The 16,844-nt window shown below is 45.4% G+C and overlaps 6 protein-coding genes across 6 annotated transcripts; 5 read left to right on the top strand and 1 right to left on the bottom strand.

The window, feature by feature from the left end:
* Positions 1–1,403: 1,403 nt before the first annotated feature.
* Positions 1,404–5,524, top strand: F4817DRAFT_100123 (Pleckstrin homology domain-containing protein). Its single transcript, XM_049297322.1, has 5 exons — positions 1,404–2,208; positions 2,304–2,846; positions 2,897–3,139; positions 3,197–3,380; positions 3,429–5,524. Exons 1-5 carry the CDS (start codon positions 1,642–1,644, stop codon positions 4,847–4,849), a joined length of 2,958 nt encoding a protein of 985 aa, XP_049159512.1. The 5' UTR covers positions 1,404–1,641; the 3' UTR covers positions 4,850–5,524.
* On the top strand, positions 5,525–7,127 carry F4817DRAFT_100083 (uncharacterized protein). Its single transcript, XM_049297320.1, has 4 exons — positions 5,525–5,656; positions 5,715–6,393; positions 6,495–6,661; positions 6,737–7,127. Exons 2-4 carry the CDS (start codon positions 6,258–6,260, stop codon positions 6,905–6,907), a joined length of 474 nt encoding a protein of 157 aa, XP_049159511.1. The 5' UTR covers positions 5,525–5,656; positions 5,715–6,257; the 3' UTR covers positions 6,908–7,127.
* Positions 7,128–7,492: 365 nt separating this feature from the next.
* On the bottom strand, positions 7,493–7,887 carry F4817DRAFT_315644 (mitochondrial ribosomal protein 10; the record flags this gene model as incomplete). Its single annotated transcript, XM_049300567.1, has 2 exons — positions 7,493–7,662; positions 7,776–7,887. The coding sequence occupies 2 exons, from the start codon at positions 7,885–7,887 to the stop codon at positions 7,493–7,495; spliced, it is 282 nt and encodes a 93-aa protein (XP_049159510.1).
* Positions 7,888–9,777: 1,890 nt separating this feature from the next.
* F4817DRAFT_100086 (MFS general substrate transporter) lies at positions 9,778–12,273 on the top strand. The gene is made up of 3 exons (XM_049297321.1): positions 9,778–10,321; positions 10,387–10,674; positions 10,733–12,273. The coding sequence occupies exons 1-3, from the start codon at positions 10,095–10,097 to the stop codon at positions 11,991–11,993; spliced, it is 1,776 nt and encodes a 591-aa protein (XP_049159509.1). The 5' UTR covers positions 9,778–10,094; the 3' UTR covers positions 11,994–12,273.
* Positions 12,274–12,536: 263 nt separating this feature from the next.
* F4817DRAFT_336734 (mediator complex, subunit Med18) lies at positions 12,537–14,107 on the top strand. Its single transcript, XM_049303210.1, has 2 exons — positions 12,537–13,135; positions 13,199–14,107. The coding sequence occupies exons 1-2, from the start codon at positions 12,708–12,710 to the stop codon at positions 13,536–13,538; spliced, it is 768 nt and encodes a 255-aa protein (XP_049159508.1). The 5' UTR covers positions 12,537–12,707; the 3' UTR covers positions 13,539–14,107.
* A 493-nt stretch (positions 14,108–14,600) lies between these two features.
* Positions 14,601–15,473, top strand: F4817DRAFT_315641 (uncharacterized protein; the record flags this gene model as incomplete). The annotated part of the gene is made up of 2 exons (XM_049300566.1): positions 14,601–14,853; positions 14,911–15,473. The coding sequence occupies 2 exons, from the start codon at positions 14,601–14,603 to the stop codon at positions 15,471–15,473; spliced, it is 816 nt and encodes a 271-aa protein (XP_049159507.1).
* Between the last annotated feature and the right edge of the window lie 1,371 nt (positions 15,474–16,844).

Raw genomic sequence — 16,844 nt, 5'->3', positions numbered from 1 at the left:
TTATTTATTTATTTTATTTATTTTATTTATTTTATTTATTTTATTTATTTTATTTATTTTATTTATTTTATTTATTTTATTTATTTTATTTATTTATTTTATTTATTTTATTTATTTTATTTATTTTATTTATTTTATTTATTTTATTTATTTTATTTATTTTATTTATTTTATTTATTTTATATTTATTAAAATAATTGAAAAAATCTGGAAAATTCTTGGATAAATTATTTTAAATTGTCGTTAATATTTTAAATTTTATTTTAATAAAATTATATTTATCAGATTAAAATTTATTGCGATATACGTAAATTTATTTTTTAATAATTATTTTATTTATTTAAAAAGTTTATATAAAATTGAATAAAATCCGGAAAAATCTCGGATTAATATTATTAATTTGCTAGATTATATTTAAAATATTACCATATATTTCATATTATTTAAATTAATATTTGTACCGATGTATGTTTTTTTATTAAATTATATTAAAAAATTTAAAACAATTTAAATAAAATTTTAAAAAATCTTGTATTTTTACCATTAAATCCGCTAAATTTTACTCATTTTAATAATATATTTTTTATATTTTTAATATATTAATTTATATTATTAAAAACTATTCCGTTTTTTTTTAACAATAATAATATATGACAATGTTATGACATTCGTAAACTCGGGCTATTGTGGCGCACCGCAGGGGTGCCCTCATGTTAGAAGAGTACATCAGACTTGGCAAGAAGGGCCAGCTACATTGTAACAAGAACTAACCCATTTAGGATAACTAGTTGGTCATTGAACTTGCTGACACTCGACTTACAAGTAACTTTACAAGCCGACCTAAACCCAACCAAACCCCATTCCAATTCATAGTCCGTCGCAGCTCACAATCCACCAACCCGCTGTCCATCTGCAATCCATAATCCACACCGACGACAAATCGACAAATCGACAAATCCACAACGCACGACCACCAACCAGTCAGCTACTTCATTTTACATAGCCCTATGTAGGTACAGGCACTGTAGCCGCCCACCTGACATACACTTGGATCAGTACAAGGAAAAAAAGGTGCCAGTCCGCCCGCTTCCTCCAACACTCATCCCCGTAACCGCCGAGTGCGGTCGTCTCGACTGTCGATGTTTCAAATCTCCCTATCACCATAAAGCCGCATTTGCGATTCAATTCAATATCCGATATACCAGGTCTTCAAGATATCCAACTGTTAATTTGTCTAACATTGTATTGTATTGAGGAAGAGAAAAGCGCAGAGTCATTTGGGATACTTCGCGTGACGGTGACTATTTCAGGGGAGAAGATAATAAGAGAAGGCATAAATCAGGATACTTATCTGAATTCACCATCCCCTTAGGATTCACTTTAAATTGACGTGGAACGAGTCCACTTGAGATAAAACCCAAGGACAACCGTCCCACATCGCCGGCATCTCGTGGCGATCTCACCGCAACCTGTCAGGCCCCTCCACCGCATCAATCTCGACCCCTTTGAACCCCGAAATTCTGAACACTTCCAGCCAACCAAGTCTCTCGAATCGATACCACTCGTCCCGCCTGGACGTTTAGGTACGGTTACCAAGCAAAGCGCGTCCATCTGCGGCGAGGGTCGTATGGGTTGAATAGTATGGCACATGCTCCGGCACTTTTACGGACGAACACGGCCCCCGTCTTCCCAGCCAACAACAATTACGGACCTATGTCGGTGTCTACTACGAGCAGCCTCCGCACAAGCCAGTTATCCGGCTCGACAGCCATCAACTCGTCGAATTCTTCGCTTTCATCTATGGTTCCCCCATCGAGCAACGGCAATGTGGTGCCCACCACCAATATTATCAACCAGAGAGCCGATGCCTCCAGGTCGCTATATCAGATCTGTATCGCGCTGAAGCAGCGACTTACTCGCGTCCCTGGTTTCGAGGTTCACCTCGATGCCCTACCACCAACCCACAATGAAGATGGCCCCGTGGAATCCTTATGGAATCTGCTGCGAACTGGAGTACCTCTTTTGACTATATATAACTGCTTGCAGCTAGAAAGCCCATTAGAGATCGATCCTACGGCCGTCGAGACTAAGCGACCCAAATTAGCCGTATTCAAATTCCTCCAGGCTATCATGAAACGTCCCGAGATCCCCTCCGAGTCCTTTATGATCAGTGATTTGATGGGAAATGATACTACTGGTTTCGTCAAGGTATGACTTGTCCGTGTTGCCCGCTCATCTACACAGAAGTCTAGCTCGGATATCAATCATGTATCACGAATAGGCAAGCTAACTTCCTCGATTAGGTTACCCAAATTGTGAATCATGTTTTGGACCTTGCCGAGCAGCGAGGTCTACTTCTGCAGGTCCAAACGTATCAGGAGGAGAGTGGACCGACGGCACCCGGGTCTCGAATGACATATCGCGACCATATCATCCAAGAACTTGTCGATACCGAGCGAAAATACGTCCAAGATCTGGAGAATCTGCATGATCTTAAGAAAACTTTAGAGCAGAAGGGTGTGATTACCGGTGATATCATCCACCAAATATTCTTGAACATAAATTCGATATTGGATTTTCAAAGGCGATTCTTGATTCGTGTCGAAACTACAAACACGATATCGCAGGATATGCAACGATGGGGTGCGCCGTTTGTCACATACGAAGATGCCTTCGATATTTATCAACCCTTTATTGCAAATCAGCGGAAAGCAGGCCAAATAGCGAACAAAGTCTTTGATAAGATTCAATTGGCTGAGCATCCTGTGTCGTTTGATTTTAACACATTGGACAGTTTCCTCCTAAAGCCAATGCAGAGATTGGTCAAATATCCTTTACTGCTAGGGGTTGGTGACCCCCTTTCATATTTTAGATCTACCGATGCTAACCTATTTAGTCTCTCTTGAAAAAGTGCGAAGATGAAGAAGTCAAGGCCGACTTAGCTGCAGGTATCAAAGCAGCAGAACGAGTTCTTACGAAGGCGAACGAGGCAGTCAATCGTGACCTGCTAGATGAAGCTTTGGAAGAACTCACAAATAGAGTGGACGACTGGAAGAGCCATAACGTCAAGTCTTTCGGACGGTTGTTGTTGCACGGTGTGTATACTGTCATTACTGGACGTAGTGAGCAAGAAAAGGATGTAAGTCTTGTAAATGCGATTTCTCCAATCTATAAAACGGCACTGATGATAGTCCAGTATGAGATTTACCTGTTCGAGTGTATCCTCCTCTGCTGCAAAGAGGTACAGCCAAACAAAACCAAGGATAAGAAAGACAAGAATAAATCTGCGCCGAAGGTCCCGAATAAAAATAATAAACTGCAGCTTAAGGGGCGGATATTTATGACAAACGTGACCGAAGTCCTCTCCTTCGCAAAACCGGGTACGCAACGCAAAAATTCAACTAAAGAACTTAACCTAACTTATCCAGGTTCATATACGGTGCAAATATGGTGGAAGGGCGACCCCGGCGTAGAAAACTTTATCATTAAGTTTTCTAACGAGGAAACGATGAAGAAGTGGGAGACGGGGCTGGTCTCGCAGAAGAAAGAACACGCACCGACCACAGCTATAAGCCCCGAACAGTCCACACCGGATTTTGCATGGATGCGAAATCAGGGCGGTCTCGAGAATCCCTACGCTCAGCAGGACGACGATGAGGATGAGGAAGAGGAAGAAACGGTGTCAGTACAAGTTACGCAACCGAGCGAAGGCTTCGGTGGCGTTCCGAATGGTGGAGTTATCAATCGTAATACCTCAAGTACAAGCCTTAGGCAACGCTCTGCTACTGGAGAGAGTAACCTCTCGTTAGCAGGTATCGCTCGAGCGCCGCCGCCGCGCTTCCCTCTCCCGGCACCTCCAGGGCAGTTGAGTCTTCAAACACAAGGTGGCACGCAGTCGCCTAGTGCTCGTGCTATGGAGTCGTATTTTTCTCCCACAGCAGAGTCTCCTGCGTCGTCACGGACAAGCACCGCAAGTACCTTGTTTGCATCCACAAGTGGACAGCAGTACCCGTTCCCAAGGATTGGAACGCCTCAGAGCGGTTGGGAAGATAACAATCGTTACACTGCCCCAGCTTTGCCACGAGCTCCCTCGAGAGACGGTCCATCACCGATGAATGGAAGGAATTCTGCCAGAACGGCTTCTTTTCAGCAGCAACGTAGCCGGTCCTATAGCACTCCAGACATCAACGCGCAGCCAAACGGACGTAGGACTAACAACAGTACCCCGGTCCCCGCCGTACCTGGGATTCCATCTCATCTTCACCCTGCACACGACCCGAGCATCCCGCGATCTCAAACCGGTTCACCCAGACAGGACATCCCCATCCGTACCAACACGCAGAGCCCAGGTGTACAGCGTGACGGAGGGACCATGTCTCAATTCCCCACACAACCTGTCTATCCTCGACAAGCAACTCCAGCCTCGGGGACGACAACTGGAGGGGCAGCACCTCCGACACTGAATATAGATAATCGACAGCCCGTGTCACCGCCGCTGGGCACTGCTACGCAAGGCAACCCACTCTCAAGTCCGGATTCGTCAATTCCCGCTCAATTGAAAGTCAAGGTGAACTGCGATAGTGGGAACTATTTCACGCTTGTTGTTCCGTTTAATATCGCGTATCAGTCTCTTAGCGACCGCATCGATGTTAAGCTTGCGCGATTCACAACCAGTTCGATTGCTAAGGGCACCCTGAAGCTGCGATATCGTGATGAAGATGGAGATGCTGTGACAATTGAAAGTGACGACGACATCCAAATCGCATTCTCGGAGTGGGGTGAAGGTGCGCGCAATTTTTCTGGCGGCGTTGGAGAAATAGAGCTTTTCTGCGTCGGAGAAACGAGTTGAGCCTATCCCAGGAGGCTTGGCGATAGGAATCGAAGGGAACTTTCGACACGAAATCTTTACTAATACGGCGATAATTTATTCACAGACGGCCGAGGCGTAATCCCGACACTAGCTGCATTGATATTGCTCTGGTGTTAGCACGCTCATAACAGACGATTCAATATCGATACTACTTCCTACCCTGCAGATCTTCCAAACGTTCATTTTATGACTTTACGATTCTTGCACATATTTTAGATACCAGACCTTTTTTGGTCACACATGGATTGGCTTTGGGTCCTTGCCAGATGAAAAGGAGCTTTACATTCGTTCGCACGCTTTAGTGCTACAAGAGAACTGTCGATCGTTATGGATACGCTTCTATTACAGAGCCCTTTTGCGGCTTAGTGAGCAATCATTTTTGGTTCGATCCGAATCTTATGTTTTACAACACATCCGACTATCATTACCGTATGAAGCGGCACAAGCATTCAACGAGATTCAAGGGCTTTTACTGGGTTGGGTAGCATGGCTACTAGCCCATAGAGGGAGCCACAAGAAGGATAATCAGGTATTTCGGACTTTGGCCGTTTTTGATAACCTTGCACGGGTCGGCGCTAGTTAAGAATGGATGGCGGTTCTGCTGTTTCCCACGTCTCACTTTGCAAACATGAAAGAGCAAGAGGATTGTTATAGCATTGTCGGGAGTAAACCTAGGGCTTCAAACTGAAGGTGTAATGCAGATCCGACATGACGTAGTTGATGGCCATGATGCCTTGAAGCATGGCGAGTGACACTAGCGGGGTCCCGCTTAGAGTGTTTAAAGGAGTAAGAGTTTGACAGCCAGCTACTTATATATAGGTGGATTGATGCTAAGATTTCCAAGCCGTTCCGCGTCTATATTATATGCATATTCGGAGCTTTCTCGATCTACCTAAAATACTCGTTTGAGTAGTATACTCAAGGTTCTAACATGTGATTTATCTTGGTCTGGAACTAGCCCTACGAAAGATTTGCTTGGCCCATCGTAAGAAGTCGAGTGTCAACGTCAACGGACATTGTCTTCCGCATTTTACCTATTTCGTCCGATTGGCTCTATATTATTCTTCCCTTCTCAGCCAAATTAGTATACAGCTCTCCTCTTTATACCCTGTTCAAATTATTTATAGCTATGCAGCGTTCCATTGCTTTGAACATAGTTGAGCCGTGTAGATTAACAGGTGGCGTCGTAGATAGGTATATATATTGTCCACCTGTAAAACCGCTCTGAAGATCACTCATCATCCTCACCCAGGTCTTGTAGTTTTGGTTTTATAGTTTTATGTAACCAACTTATTATACTCCTGCCACCGCTTCAGCTTAGTAAATATTTATAATAACCAATTATTCCTTATCAGATTCAGAGTCTCTACCTAGGCAAGAGGACAGGATGCTCTCATCTCTTGCTCGCAGCCTCCTTTTAATCGCTGCCGCGGCGATTCCGGCAGCGCTGGCGAAGCCAGAGCAGATTCGCGCTGTGCAGTCGCCTATCTTTCATTACTATCTACAGGCGTACCCAGAGGACCGTATGTTCATCCCTCAGTCTCTATATTCCTCATATCCCCCCTTTCCTCTACCCTCAAGTTCCAAGCACAGCATGTGAAACTGACCGCCATTCTTCGGGCAGCTGAGATACCGGTGATGGGCCCCGAGGCCAGCAGCGAATACTTCAACATCGGGGGTTGGCTCCAGAGCATGAACACGTCGCTGTTCTTGAACATCGGAAACGACCAGACCTCGTACAAAACGTTGACCTTCGCGGAGGCGACCGTTACTGACGCCTGGGCGCTGGAGGTATTATTTCGAATTCCTAAGTATATTTAACATAGTTACCTATGCACCAATTTCTGACCATATCGCCATAAATAGGGAGACACGATCATCACGAGCCGGGGCAGCAACTACGGCCGCCAGCTCAACTTCCTAGTTTGCAAGCTGACCGGCGACTACTGGCAAGTATACCTGCAGATGGGAAGCGAAACGCCCGCGGGAAGGACTTGCAGCAATTATCAGAGCTTGCATCTGCCCTGCCTATGCTAGAACAAGTCTTGAGGAGCGGGGCGAGGGAGGAAGGCTGTAAAATCTGGCTAAGGGTATATGGAGGTTACGGATCAAGGGGCAGGAAAAATTGTTCGGTTTTCCAGCAGTGTTGGCAATATTCGCAAGCTAGGTAGTCAAATGAATTGTAAATAAAGCCTAGAGATGCCAATGGCTTCCGTTTAGCCAGTATTCTTTTGGTTGTATATATGTAGGCTTGGTTTAATATTTAATGGCCTCCAAAGCTATGCGGCCTGCTGATGGGTGCTATGTGCAATCCTGCGTTCAGCTCACATCCGACTGCATATGCCTATTCCCGCCAGAATGGCATCTCGAACCTAATTGTACGTTTCTAGTATCAATTGGTTGATAACCGGCATGTTCGGGCTCCCGTTCAAATCAACCTAGAACGCCGGCTTATGCTTTCAACACTAGGAGTTGTTTTATTCCGTAATCTTCCATCGTATCGTACAGAAGAGTGAAAGTCTTTGTATCATATCTTCGTTTATAGTGTGCCACGATCTAATAAGACGTAGTAGCTTTTTTGACCACGGCTGGTAGTTGTTATATTCTCCCTCTTTAGAGCTATCATTTCTTTTTCTTTTCCGCGTAGGTAAGCCTATCCTTGAATCGCGCAAGGTGGTAGTTGATCTCGCTGCTCTTGGGCTTCGAAGGTTGCGGTCCATCCATGCAATTCCGCAAGGCCTGTTCAACCTGCGCACATCCAACGGTGCTATATCCTGCAGATGCCCAGCATGCTACGGAGCATATTGGATTAGCTCAAGTATGATATAGTAAGACGTCATTGACATGATATTTCCATATTTCCATATTTAAGGGGATCTAAGAAGAGGTAGGTATTTGCGCATACCTAAAACGGATGACATGAGAGCCATGCACGGACGTTCCCTCTGACCATTCGGGTTGCGAACTCGGAGGACCTTCAACGGAGGAAGACGGATTGGCTTTTGTGACGCCGACATCTTGAAAGATCGAACACGGTGTCGGATCCGGTAGTTCCTATCCGGTCGTTGATACTTGCCGTCAATTGAAAACCGCGTGGGCCGAAATGAAGCTTTTCGCAAGTAAAAAAATTATGCTAAGCTAAATCTAGCAAGAAAAAAGAGTGATCACGTGGAAATGTTTTTTTTTTAATGCACAGGCCAAGGAAAGAGGCTCCTGTGGGTAATGGTGTGGGTTATCCTTGCCATCCGTCCAGCCGTCCAGCCGTGTCACACACCCAATACTGATCCGTACCTTTTTCTTTTTTTTTTTTTTCTTTAGCAACTTGCTCGAATAAGGTTCTAACCTAAGCCCACCCGACGATCAAAAAGAGCAATCAGCACAGATCAAACCTGGTGATAATTTACTTCAGTCCACACCATTGGAGACAAGACGAGGATTAGATATCTGCATGTGCATTGCATACCCGTTTCTTGGACATGCTATTCGCACATTCGGTATGATTGGCATACGACGTGGTACACGTAATCCTCCCCGTGGTGGACTTTCGTGATAGCGTGCATCAACGACAGGGAGGGAACCTCGTCGAGGGCTTGCTTACACGACATCGATTACTCCGAATTCTGGCCGCGATATCGGCACCTTTCTTCTCTTTTTAGGGAATTGGCCGTTGTTGGGTCTCGCAAGCAAACGGTATCGAGCCGTCGGGAACTTAGACAATTTACACTAGGGAGCTACTATACATCATCTAGGTCTCTCGAGGATCTCGAACAGATCGAACGATTCATTACCAGATTCTGAGAGATTTGGGAATCTATTTAGATGCCAAGTCGAGTTTAAGACGCTTGTCGTCAGTTAAACAGTGTCTACTGCGAGTTTACACCATAGATACTGTCTAGAGTAGATGTCCTATACCTATAATGACTAGTGATCACCGGATGTCAACTTGTTACCAACTTCTACTTATAGTTTCTTGATGTCATGATCTGATTCGCCTTCTCAATAGGTCTCACGTTCTAGTTAGTCGCCGTGTCTCGCCTCTGGAGGCGGGATCTCCAGTACCCCCAAGCCAATCCCGCCTTATGGTCGTAGGAAAGTCGCGCAAAGCTGAAGAAGATCTTTCAACGTCAAAAACTGCTCCCACGTCTCCACCCGGCACGGTCTCAACCGTCAACGTAATGTTAGCCGAGCTATTGGAATGCGCCAACAAGATCGAGAATATGGTCCTCCTTCGGCGTCAAGCTTAGTCTTTGTTAGCTCGCGTATGTAGGTAGGTCATGCTTTGATCCTCGGCTGATGGGTACTGATTGATAAGATAATTTCTGCTAGCGTCCCCGTCTTTTCCTGTACTGGTACCACTTAAATCGGCTAGTGCACCTAATCGAGATTGGTCCAGCCAGGTCCCCTTGAATGTTGGTGGATCGCTAGTTCACCTGGAATGCCCGAGGAACCTTCCCTCTTCGGAGCTGATTTTTTTGTTCTCAACTCGCAAACTACACTTTGTTCAGGCTTCCCATCTCAGCTTGAGCATAATAAGTACGGATGATTTATGGGATGCTTTTACGTAATTTACCTTCATATTTTTAAAATAGGTCAAAATAGAGCAGAACAAAGTGGAATTACGAGGTAGCTTTAATATTTTCTAGCCATGGCATGTTCCTAGCTTCGAAGCCGCGTCCGGTAGAGTATACCCTTCTAGGTATGGGGTTTCTGCTTAATCGTCGTTTACTCTACATACTGTACTTGCGATAGCATACCCCACTCTTTTAGTTATGTACATGTACCTAACATACCTGGTTACCCTCCTGGTGACATGGCCAGACCCAGAGATCTAGGGTTAGCTAGGGTACTTCCTACTTATCAATCTCCGGTACGGTAGGAGCGCCTATCGGATCAAAACGCCCATCAGATAAATAAAAGGATAGGTTAACCACCCAAGATCTCTCCTTTTCATTAATCCAGCCAGCCAGCATCATTGCACTTCTCGGCCGAGAATATATATCTCTCTCTGTATATATCCTTATGTATATATAAGAGCAGATAATAACTCATCGCTTGGCGTGCGTGCATTGTACTACAATTGCTTAAATTGCTGACTGCCGCCTACGCTACGACACGACTGGTTTATTATCAATACTAGTCAGACCACGGAAGTTGTTACGCTGTGTTTATATCAAGTCAGAACCACCACTTGATCGACTAGGATTGCTCGAATCCAACAGCCACAATGAGAGGTCCGCTTGCTCGGTTCGCCCACCCTACTGAGGTGCCGGTGGAGGAGAAATCCCACCCGGCGAACGATAAGGAAGTCGGCGTCGTCGATAACCAAACCCGGAATAGTGAGACTGATGCCGATATCGACGCCATCGACAGCCATGCTCAAGCCGGTGTCCAGAAAATCGAGGCCACAACCAAGGTCTGGACCATGTCTAATCTCATATTAGCTTATGTCTTGTAAGTCACTACTAGACCGTCTCTTCTATTTCCATGTCTTATAGGTAAACTAATGATGTCTATAGCATCTGGATTATCTACTTTGTCGACTCTATGCAACAGGGCATGGGGTCTCTTTTGACCCCCTATGTTACTAGCTCGTTTGCCCTCCATTCGTTGACTGCTACGACAGGCGTCATGTCTGGTATCTTTGGCGGTGTTTCGAAGCTCACTCTAGCGAAAATATTGGATATCTGGGGTCGGCCTCAAGGTTTCTTGGTCGTAGTTCTTCTAATGACCGTTGGACTTGTCATGATGGCAGCATGCAACAACGTCGAGACATATGCAGCTGCACAGGTGTTCTATTGGGTTGGGTAAGTACTAACTTCCCGAAAATCCTTCAGTAACCTAAGTATATATTAACTCTTTCAGATACAATGGAGTCAGTTACTCCCTCTCTGTTTTCATCGCCGATACTTCCCACCTGAAGAACCGAGCCCTAATGTTGGCGTTCGTCTCGTCTCCCTATATTATAACCGTATGGATTACCGCTCCCATGACCGACAGTATCCTATATGGTATTGGCTGGAGATGGGGATTCGGAATTTTCTCCATCATTACTCCGATCATGTGCCTTCCTCTGTTCTTCTTGTTCACCTGGAACTACCAAAAGGCAAAGAAGGCTGGATTGATTATCTACACCCCGAGCGGCCGTACAACATGGGAATCGATTAAGTATTACTTCTGGCAGTTCGACGTCATCTGCCTTATTCTTCTTACAGGTGGCTTTGCGCTCTTCCTGCTTCCTTTCAATATCTACTCTTATCAGTACTATGGATGGAAGGACCCCTTGGTCATTTGCTTGATCATATTCGGTGGACTGCTTCTCATCGGAGCTGTGGTCTGGGAAAGATTCTTTGCACCAGTCAAGTTTATGCCTTGGGAGCTCCTCAAAGATCGAACCGTTCTTGGAGCTTGCATTCTTTCCGCTGTTCTTTTTGTTGAATATTACATCTGGACTGCCTACTTCAGCTCCTTCCTCCAGGTTGTCCTCAACCTGGATGTAACCCAAACTGGTTACGTCGGCAATATCTACAGTATTGGATCGTGCTTCTTTTCCTTCATAGTGGGTATTCTAATCCGCTGGACTGGTCGCTTCAAGTGGATTACCCTGTACTTCGGTGTACCGGTCACAATTCTCAGCATTGGCCTACTCATTCACTTCCGACAGCCTGGTACTCACCTTGGTTGGATTATCATGTGCGAGATCCTATACGCCTTCGCCGGTGGTGCCTGCGTTATTGGCGAGCAAATGGCCGTTATGGCCGCAGCAGCTCACCAACACGTCGCCGTTGTCCTCGCCATGGAGGGTATGTTTAGTAGCGTCGGTGGTGCCATTGGAGGCACTGTTTCCGCCGCCATCTGGACAGGCGTTTTCCCCGAGGCACTGGCCAAGTACTTGCCTGCAGAGTCTCAGGCAAATCTTACGGAAATCTACGGTCAACTTCCAGTTCAACTCTCATACCCTGTTGGTTCGCCGACTAGGGATGCCATTATTCTAGCCTACGGTGATGGCCTACGGTGGATGTTCGTCGCTGCTACGGCCATTACTGGACTAGGCCTCGTTTCTGTCGCCTTCTGGCGGGATATCAAAGTCAAGGACTTCAAGCAGGTCAAGGGTCGTGTAATTTAAAATATATACATGAGGCTCAGAGCATTTGCTTTTCTAGCAGTAAAACAAAAGGGGTATGGTGCATGGTTTAGCAAGGGGATTCCGGTAATGGCATGGGTTGTGGTGTATTGAGAATGAGCGGACGAGTTCGACGTGTAAGATGATGCGGCGATATAGACATGGGATACCGCTGGTTCACTGAATCACGCTCATTTCAAATGATTAATGTTGAATGAAGCAAAATCCTCTAACTATGCACGGCTATACACTTGTGACTGTAAATTTCATCCTTTCATACGAGATACTCAATAGTCTATTGAATCAATTGTGTTTACTGCTATTCTAGGTTGGCATAGCAAAAAAAATAATGCTAATTTTAAGTTCTCAACTACAACATGGAGAGCCACTGGCGACAGAGGCTCATAGCCCTTGTGCTTGACCTTGTGCAACGCCGGATATAAGTGGGACACATACCTAGATCAGGTAGGTACTGTACTACCTAGCCCAGCCGTCTTGTCGGCCCGTTACAGGCGTCTGTGGGGTCGACATCAACTAAGCTTCAACTTTCAACATGAACATCGACAACTCTCAAAACTTATTTGCCCATACTACAAGCATCCATTATAAATCCCACTTCACTTATTTTCGTTAATACTTTCTATTAACTTGCAGATTTGCTTCTTACTTCCAAGTTTTCAACCTCAGCCGCAAAAGAGGTTGCTACCGCTAGACAATATGCGGGAACTTTTCCTCACTGCATCCGTCAAGGATTCAGATTTCGCAATGGCTTGTGCAGTCTTGCAAGGCTTGACGTGGATGAATGCTCGTCACACCGTCCATCGCATTCTATTCTTTCATGGCCAGCCACAACCACAGCCCCTCAAAGTCACACGCGCTTTCCAGCAATCACGCTTCTTGCAGCTCTGGAAAGATCTAAGTAGCCAATTAAATCGGTCATCATATGTTATTCAGCTGGCCTACGAACTTGTACCAGATAGGGATTTCGGCAAAGAAACTAATATGGAGTTCAATGCTTTACCTGGCACTTTGCGGTGGACAGATCTACCAGACCCTCTTCGAGACACACCAGTGACGCAAAGAAAGAAGATTGAGATTCCAGAGCAGAATAGTCTTCCGACGGCTCTCACTGACAATGGTTTCCAGTATGTCTTACTTTTACATTGGCTAAGTAGGTGATAGAACTAGTACTAATGAATCCTTGTTAGGTACAAGAATGAAATCATTCAGGAGAGCTACTCCTTCGTCAGGGAGAACGTCGAATTCGTTTTCAGCAGATACTATCACCTTCCAGAATCTCAAGGGCGGCCACTGGCTGCTCTCCCTCCCTGGGCCGATCTTCGGCCAGTAGATCCAGCACAGAAATGGGTGTTGAATGTGAAACTGAATGTCATTGATGACAGCCAGCCGGAAAAGGTGAAGAAAGCAAATGGGGAGCTCTTGGTTGTTAAGGCAGAGCTTGAGAAGATATTTGATTTTAAGGCTGTTGACCGGAGGGTCTTCGACACTAGGATTGCACCGCCCCCTGTAATACCTGGCCGAGGATAGAACAGCTGTCAATGCTATTGGTACAATTACCAACCTAGTCTAAGAAGGCATGTCATCTCGATGGCGGCTAAGGCCTCGAGATTCTCTACAAAGAGATACAAGAAGGCTAGTATGGAGCACCAAGGCAATGAACATGTATAAAGGGGGTAGTGCTTCTGCAAAAAGGATAGAAGGGAAGGGTATCAAGGACATAACATACGCCAATGTAGTCGCCAGATGGACATGGCTATGTGGTGTTAATACACATTACATCTGCCTAAGGTAACTTAGGATTTCCCCAGAACCTGACCATCCAGTTCAATGGGAGAAAACATGCCCAACAAAGGAGTCGTTACTTTTATGCACATTCATGAGCGCCAGTAGGTACCTAGGTACGCAACCTGAACTGGGAGCTCATGGCTCAACAATGTCGTTGTCCTGTTAAATTTACGTGATGACAGCTTCTATATCAACAAAAATACAATACCACTACACATTATTTTTATATTGTAAGATCTGATTACTTAGTATCCAAGTTGCCACGCCTAGGCACACATAGATATCTAATAATTTATATATCATCTTAACTACATATCCCTTAAAGAAACATCAGGCTATCGTTAGGTACTTTTGTGCATTCGTACCTGCCCCAAGTTTATTGTTTACCATTAACAAGCACGACTCTAGACGTTGCTTCGTTGCTTCCGTAACAGGGACGTAGTAACACGCGCTAGTTAGAGGCATACTTCAGTGCCTGATTTCAGGTAAGAACGATGGGATGATATCTTATCTCTAATACATGAATCATTGATTTTTATTTCCTTCTTTCCAAGTCGGCAGTCGCTTCTTCTAATATCGTGCTTACCACCTTACCGCCTTACCACCTAGCCAATATAGAAACTTCCCACAGCAGACAAATACCTGATTCCTTAACAAGTTTCTTACACTTTCCCTGATCCTAATCAAGACTTCTTTCCCTATCCCCAGGTCATCTCAATTGGTTAGGTTTCATTGACCTTGCCGATTCATCTGTCCTGTCTAGATCATCTTGATAATATCTCCATCCATCCATCACAGGTCGAGATGCCTTACAATAACAACAACACCAACGCCAACAACACCAGCGGTGGGGTGCAACCGGTTACACCTCCGGACACCCTTCAATCTCTCCCCTACTATGATCCCAAACATGTTCACAGCAACTACCCACCCTACCAAGTTAGACCGGCCCAGAGCTTGAAGCCTGCTAATCTACATACGGGATACGTATCGGCGAATCAACCTCCTGGTCCTCCGAAAGGATCTACCGCTTCACACTTCGGACAGCGAGTTACCGGTGAGTTAATCATTTCAGGGTCTGTTCCATCAATCCAGGCTAACAAGTATCATTTAGCACCGCCTCCCGGCCTCGCGCCCCCGGCACCTATGGCGCCCATGGGTCCGGGCTTATCAGCTTATATGAACCCGAACTATGCCTCTCAGATGCCTTATGGTGCTCGTGTGTCCCCTTCTCACCACCCTGAGACGATGCCAAACAGTACCGCAAGCCCTAGAACCCCTCGGGTTGTCCTCCCGCCTTCGCGAGGGCACCAGCACCACCCCAACTCTCAGACGCCTACTCGTCCCCGAACCCGAGGTAAAGGTATTGGTACTACATCCCCTTCCGGCATCGTCCCCAGCAGCCGCCAGATAATCACCGATCCGCGCCAGACCGTAGTCAGCAGCCCGACTTTCAATAACTACTATCTTCCTATGCAGGCGCGAGACTTCCAGAACCCATACCAGGGAAAGCAACCGCAAATGGCGCAGCCTCACATAGGAAGTCCTGCTCATGCCGTGGCTCCCCAGGAGCTGAAGCCACCACTTGACAGGCACGCCCGCCAGAGAATCCTCGACGAGCAAGCCAAAAGCTTTTCTGAGGAAGATGATGCCGCGTTTTACCCACACAAGGACTAAATGTTACAGAGAAGACGTAGTAGGGATGGGGCTCTGCGTCCCGATGATATTCCCTTTTCACTCAACGGGTTCATGACTGGGGGGCAGAGTGTTTTGGAACAGGAAAATCTTGAGAAAATGCGGGAAATTAGGAAGATTGAGTTTTGTTCATGCGAGTTTACTTGGTAGTGGCCGCAGTCCAGAAAGGATTCCACGGAGCAGGAGGGAATAAAACGGCAGGCCAACATGATCGCCGTAATACACCTCTTTGATTCTTATCTACGGGCTTCTATAGAATAGTTGTCCCAGGCCATGGTTTGCGCAGTTCTTCACTTTTCGTTTAAGCATCTTAAGATGCACATCATGCTGTAATTAGTTCTTTCATAGCCCTATGAGGTTCATTATAGACAAGGCAATGCATTTCTCTTTCCATACTACCTTCCAATACCAAATGTAAATAGGTTAAATATTTAATTACTCATAAAACTTCCTTTGTAATAGAGTATTTCAGTTGAATAAGACTGAGGATACCCATGTACTCTACGTACGTATAATTTGGGAGCATTTACTCCCCCTTTTTCACTTTCTTTGCTTGCCAGTAGTATCTAAGTCCATTATCGTGCCAAACCCTCCTTCAGATGTTCGAGTTCTCTCCGAGAAATCACCAATATTTTGCTCCTCTACCGGTAGTTTAGATCCTATCATAAATATGATTTGTGATATCTAATGCTCTCAGGGAAGATCAGGAACTTCTATATTTTGTCCATATGTCACTTTTTCTAATCATCCACAGATTGAAGCGAAGTGATGGCAGATGTTACGCTCAGTCACTATATAGCAGCGAGGTAATAGCCATTATCACGACCGTGGCTAAGATAAAGTACCAAACCGAACAGCTCTAAGAGAGCTTCTTACATTTATCAGCAAAGGCGAGATTGAAGGGTATGTATAATCCGAGTTTATAAAACATGATCCCAACCATATTTTCGTTATTTAGTGAGCATGTCACGATTGCTACAGGAGTCAGATTCTTTATATCGTATACCTAGTTAGGTATATAAGGAGAGCCTTGCAGCATGCTGCAGTATCTAATGTTCTAAGTTCCTAAGAGAATCATTATCAATAGATGACGGCTGGAAAAAGCCTCACGCCCTCGCAGGCGTAACACGGAATGGCTGAAAGCGAGCCTATGGCACCTCAGGAGGCGGCCCCCGAATGCCAATATTTCACCGAACACAAGCTCACTCGGAGGAGCCAGCGGGAACATTATGTGTAACTTTTAAGGTTATATTTGTAAGAAATCGGAAAACAGGATACGAGTGTATATTGGTCTTGAGATAGCTCTGCACGCCGCATACCCCAAGGGAGGTCTGCGAGGGCTCCTTCCCCTCG

This window comes from Daldinia loculata (assembly GCF_022478755.1).
Source record: "Daldinia loculata strain CBS 113971 unplaced genomic scaffold F4817scaffold_22, whole genome shotgun sequence".
NCBI lineage: Eukaryota > Fungi > Ascomycota > Sordariomycetes > Xylariales > Hypoxylaceae > Daldinia > Daldinia loculata.
Note: the sequence above shows the minus strand (reverse complement) of the source record. Positions and strands in the feature narration are given on the sequence as shown.

Bases quoted from the DNA above. Each gene is read 5' to 3' on its own strand.
- F4817DRAFT_100086 (XM_049297321.1), top strand. From the start codon at position 10,095: ATGAGAGGTCCGCTTGCTCGGTTCGCCCACCCTACTGAGGTGCCGGTG. The intron at 10,322-10,386 runs GTAAGTCACTAC...TGATGTCTATAG, and splicing joins CTCATATTAGCTTATGTCTT to CATCTGGATTATCTACTTTG. The intron at 10,675-10,732 runs GTAAGTACTAAC...TAACTCTTTCAG, and splicing joins CAGGTGTTCTATTGGGTTGG to ATACAATGGAGTCAGTTACT.
- F4817DRAFT_336734 (XM_049303210.1), top strand. From the start codon at position 12,708: ATGCGGGAACTTTTCCTCACTGCATCCGTCAAGGATTCAGATTTCGCA. The intron at 13,136-13,198 runs GTATGTCTTACT...AATCCTTGTTAG, and splicing joins CTCACTGACAATGGTTTCCA to GTACAAGAATGAAATCATTC.
- F4817DRAFT_100083 (XM_049297320.1), top strand. From the start codon at position 6,258: ATGCTCTCATCTCTTGCTCGCAGCCTCCTTTTAATCGCTGCCGCGGCG. The intron at 6,394-6,494 runs GTATGTTCATCC...TTCTTCGGGCAG, and splicing joins ACAGGCGTACCCAGAGGACC to CTGAGATACCGGTGATGGGC. The intron at 6,662-6,736 runs GTATTATTTCGA...CGCCATAAATAG, and splicing joins CTGACGCCTGGGCGCTGGAG to GGAGACACGATCATCACGAG.
- F4817DRAFT_100123 (XM_049297322.1), top strand. From the start codon at position 1,642: ATGGCACATGCTCCGGCACTTTTACGGACGAACACGGCCCCCGTCTTC. The intron at 2,847-2,896 runs GTTGGTGACCCC...TAACCTATTTAG, and splicing joins AATATCCTTTACTGCTAGGG to TCTCTCTTGAAAAAGTGCGA. The intron at 3,140-3,196 runs GTAAGTCTTGTA...ATGATAGTCCAG, and splicing joins GTAGTGAGCAAGAAAAGGAT to TATGAGATTTACCTGTTCGA.